We start from the raw sequence: 4,671 nt of genomic DNA on the forward strand, positions 1-4,671 counted from the left end.
TATATATATATATATATGGTCTACCTATTGTGAAACGGATATGCATGCCAATGAGTAAACCACTTACCTGGCTGTGAAGAGGTTGCTAGTGTCCTCATCACAACCATTTCCTTAGATTCCTGCTTTTACCATAACTGAGACTTGTTCCATTCTTTGTTTCTTTCCAGTGAAAGACTCTAAATGTGATTATCCTGCAGCTTGTAACGCTATGGAAACACTTCTTATACACCGGCAACTCTTCAGATCTGATGTATTTGATAAAATATTTGAAATGTTTAAGTTGGAAAATGTAAGTGTTGACAAATAAATTTTTTGAGAAATTAAACAAAAAAACATAATTGTACTAATGACAATGTGTAAGTGTTGACAATCTGGAATGTGTAAGTGTTGATAGCCTGGAATGTGTAAGTGTTGACAGTCTGGAATGTGTAAGTGTTGACGGTCTGGAATGTGTAAGTGTTGATAGCCTGGAATGTGTAAGTGTTGATGGAGGAATGTGTAAGTGTTGACGGTCTGGAATGTGTAAGTGTTGATGGAGGAATGTGTAAGTGTTGACGGTCTGGAATGTTTAAGTGTTGACGGTCTGGAATGTGTAAGTGTTGATGGAGGAATGTGTAAGTGTTGATGGTCTGGAATGTGTAAGTGTTGACGGTCTGGAATGTGTAAGTGTTGACGGTCTGGAATATGTAAGTGTTGACGGTCTGGAATGTGTAAGTGTTGACGGTCTGGAATGTGTAAGTGTTGATGGAGGAATGTGTAAGTGTTGACTGTCTGGAATGTGTAAGTGTTGACGGTCTGGAATGTGTAAGTGTTGATAGTCTGGAATGTGTAAGTGTTGATGATCTGGAATGTGTAAATGTTGATGGTCTGGAATGTGTAAGTGCTGATGGCCAGGAATTATGTGTAAGTGTAGATAATTGTTTCAGCTGGAATGTGTAAGTGTTCCTGCTTGCATCATGTTAGCAACCGTTTTCACATCCTATGTTACAGGTAAAAGTTCATGCTGGTCCTCGTTTAACAAGCCTGCTGAAGTTTGGCCCTTCTCCAGCAGTTCGAATGAATATGGAATACAGTTGTTTAGAGTGTGCTGTTGAAATTGTAGACGATGTCGATGACGCTATTTCTCACATTCACAAATATGGTAGCGCTCACACAGAGACTATCCTCACAGAGAATGGTAAGAGGAACTTTGACATACATTTTTATTTATTTTATTCTTTTACATGTTTCAGTCATTTGACTGTGGCCCTCATGGAGCACCACCTTAAAGGGTTTTAGTTGAATAAATCGACCCCAGGACTTATTCCTGTAAGCCTAGTACTTATTCTATTGGGTTTTTTGCTGAACTGCTAAGTTACAGGGATGTAAACACTCCAACATTAGTTGTCAAGCAATGGTGGTGGAACAAACACAGACACACATACATACACATATACATATATGACAGGCTTTTTTCAGTTTCCATCTACCAAATCCACTCATAAGGCTTTGCTCAGCCTGAGGCTACAGTAGAAGACACTTGCTCAAAGTGCCACACAGTGGAACTGAACCCTTGACTATGTGGTTAGGAAGTAAGATTCTTAATTTTTCACGTTTTAGTCAGAAAAGGAAGGGCTCTTTTTAGGGCCTCTGAGACTGGAAAGAAGAAGATGACCTGGCTTGAATGGCTGAAATAAATTGGACTTCACTAAACCCACCCAATGACCACTGATAGTGTTCACCAATCTAGAATTGGAATCGACTCTCTGACTTTCTAATTAGCTTTTACATGGATTCTGCTGACTGGTTTTTTATTCTCCAGGCTTTGTTCCATTGGGGACTGTGATAGAAGAACACTGTTGGCTATAGTATCATGGAGTGGGATTGAACCAAGAACCAGGGTGGGAGTTATTCTCAAACTAGTGACCTAGTCTGATTACTTGCAACAGCCTGGATTCCATTGAAGACACCCCAAAACCAGCTGTTGATGTTAGACCAAGCAACATCTCTGCCATCACCAAACCAACCCTCATTAAAGTGTAAGAGGTTGATAGTAACAATAGAGACATTAGTCTCTCTCTATCACCTTTTAACAAAATTATATATTAAGAAACAGTAAAACAATTAACAACATAATAAAAATAAGTTTTATTTTGGTGATGCTTGGTTTTACAAATCCTGTGTCATTCAGCTTAGCAGCCGCTGGTTAATTTGTGATCAGCATTTGCATATTAAGAGCTTCGTTGAGGCATGCCAAAGGAGCAAGTAGTTGTCACGTCGAAAGCATCACGTTAAAGAAGCTTAGAAAATGCGCGAAGCGCTTTAAGTACTGGTTTTACTACTCATGCACACTCGAGGGGCTTCCGGGAAGGCAAGTCCCTTGCGCATGCGTAGATTGTACTTCCTTAATGGCGGCCATAATTTCGCGCCTCTACAAAATAAACTTCTGATCAATAGTGTTCCAATCATGATCATCCTATATTACTTTGTCAGACATAATATGCAAATATAGTGTGATATGTCAGAGATTAGGTTGTTATTTCTAGCAGGTTAAGCAACTGTGTAAGAACGGCATTTTTAACTTGTAATTATTGTTGCTGTTGGTGTCTGTAAAACCAATTCCATAGTGTCTGGTTAAGTCAGCCATTTGAAAACCTTGGGATTCTGAATGTTGAGTTCCTATCTTTGGAGAACTGTGAAGATGATGTGTTCTTTATTGTGTAAACATATTCATTGGTTTCTCTCAAAGAGTCGATCTTGTTTCTCCAGATTTCAAGTCAAGTGAGACACTTGGAGCATTGCTTTTGTGTCTACAGCTTCCTCTATTCTCTCTCTCTCTCTCTCTCGCTCACACACACCTACACACACCCACACAGAATATATCTAGGACTACATTAACCATTGGGTTCTTCCATTTTATTTTTAAGGATAGGTTGGAATTTGCGATTTTAGGGACATCTGGTCGTTAATTCTAGCAAATCGATTGACCACGTGTAAACAGTAGTAGAATGATGATATCGTTAACCACTTGCTAAGTTGACGAAGCCAATAGAAAATGTTTATGAAAGTTGTAAGGAATTATTTCCCTTGACACGGTTATCCCCCTTGAGATATTATTTTCCTTGACATGGTTATATTCCCATTGACATGGTAATTTACTTTTATATCCTACAGAAATAATGTTTGTAAATGTCGACTGTTTTTTGTCGCAGCTTGACAAAGGAATTCCTTGTCCAAGGGCCCGGGAACAGGGGGTGCATGGGGCACACTTGCACCCCCTAAAATTTTGTTGGGGTGCAAAATTCAATATTGCACCTCCTACTTACCTTTCTCAGGCTTAGAAAATAGTGTTTAAAAATTGATCTGCAGAAAGCTAGTTAAGTTAGATTTCTTCACAAAACAAGAACAAAACACTAAAATAAATAAAAAGAAAATTCCCCAAATCCCTAGAAAGATATATTACTGAACTAAAGCATCATCCTCATCATCAACATCATCTTTTAACGTCCGCTTTCTATGCTGGCATTGGTTGGATGGTTTGAATAAGGACTGGCAAGCCAGAAGGCTGCACCAGGCTCCAAGGCTTCTACAGCTAGATGCCCTTTCTAATGCCAACCACTCCGAGAGTATAGTGGGTGCTTTTTACATGGCACCAGCACAGGAGCCAGTCAGGTGGCACTGGCATCAACCACTCCCGAATGGTGCTCTTTACATGACACCGGCATGGGACCAGCCGGGTGTCACTGGCATCGACCGTGTTCGTATGGTGCTTTTTACGTGCTAACGGCACGTATGCAAGTCAGGCGGTACTGGCATTGGCTACAACAATGATTTTACTTCATTCAACAGGTTTTCTCAAGCACAGTATATTGCCCAATGATTGAAGGATGCTCTTAAATGGGCCGGTTATGTGCCACTGGCATATCAAGAGACCTTCTTCATCATTGTCATCATGTTCTACTGCCTGCTACTATCCTTAACACAAACAATAGCAACAAGTTCAGCACTGGAAGTCACTCTTCGCTACTAGCACAATTGATGACCCATTAAACTCCACGATCAAGAACCCTTCAGTGTGACTATCCACTTCCTCATTTCCTCTGTATATCATAACTGGCTCATCATCATCATCATTTCCATCATGTTCTACTACTACTACTACTACCCTTAACACAACTAAACAATAGCAGCAACAACAAAATCAACATTGGAAGTTACTCATCAATACTAGAACAATTGATGACCTACAGTTCTATGTATAAGAGATGTGGAATTATGTACATTACTTACATTATTTACAATTGACGGATATTTGTCCTCATCTTGTTTGTTGTTAACACAATTTCCCCAAGACATCTGATGAAGGCTGGAGGGTATATCAGCCGAAACGTTATGTTAATAACAAACAAGATGAGGACAAATATCCGTCAATTGTAAATAATGTAAATTGATGACCAGTTAAACAACAATCTCTAACTCCAGCCAGGTTATTGTGATTCTTCTCAGAATAACACAAGAGATCCATCATCACGATTGTTATCCTATTCTACTGCACAACCATTACCACTATTACTACTACAATTTATGAAGAAGCACTCCTTTATTCCCCAATTGTCCATGTTAATACCTTCTACACATGTAATCCAGAATCCTAAAATCTTTTGCTATCACCATCACAAAAGATTATGTCTC

General features: G+C 39.3%; 1 protein-coding gene across 2 annotated transcripts in view; it reads left to right on the plus strand.

The window, feature by feature from the left end:
- The window catches only part of LOC106872175 (delta-1-pyrroline-5-carboxylate synthase), a 56,543-nt gene that overhangs the window by 48,195 nt on the left and 3,677 nt on the right, over positions 1-4,671 (plus strand). For both annotated transcript variants that reach the window (XM_014919065.1, XM_052975706.1), the window contains 2 exons: positions 168-289; positions 991-1,177. In XM_014919065.1, the coding sequence (XP_014774551.1) occupies positions 168-289; positions 991-1,177 (309 nt within the window). The remainder of the gene's footprint in view (positions 1-167; positions 290-990; positions 1,178-4,671) is intronic.

This window comes from Octopus bimaculoides, chromosome 22, assembly GCF_001194135.2.
Source record: "Octopus bimaculoides isolate UCB-OBI-ISO-001 chromosome 22, ASM119413v2, whole genome shotgun sequence".
NCBI lineage: Eukaryota > Metazoa > Mollusca > Cephalopoda > Octopoda > Octopodidae > Octopus > Octopus bimaculoides.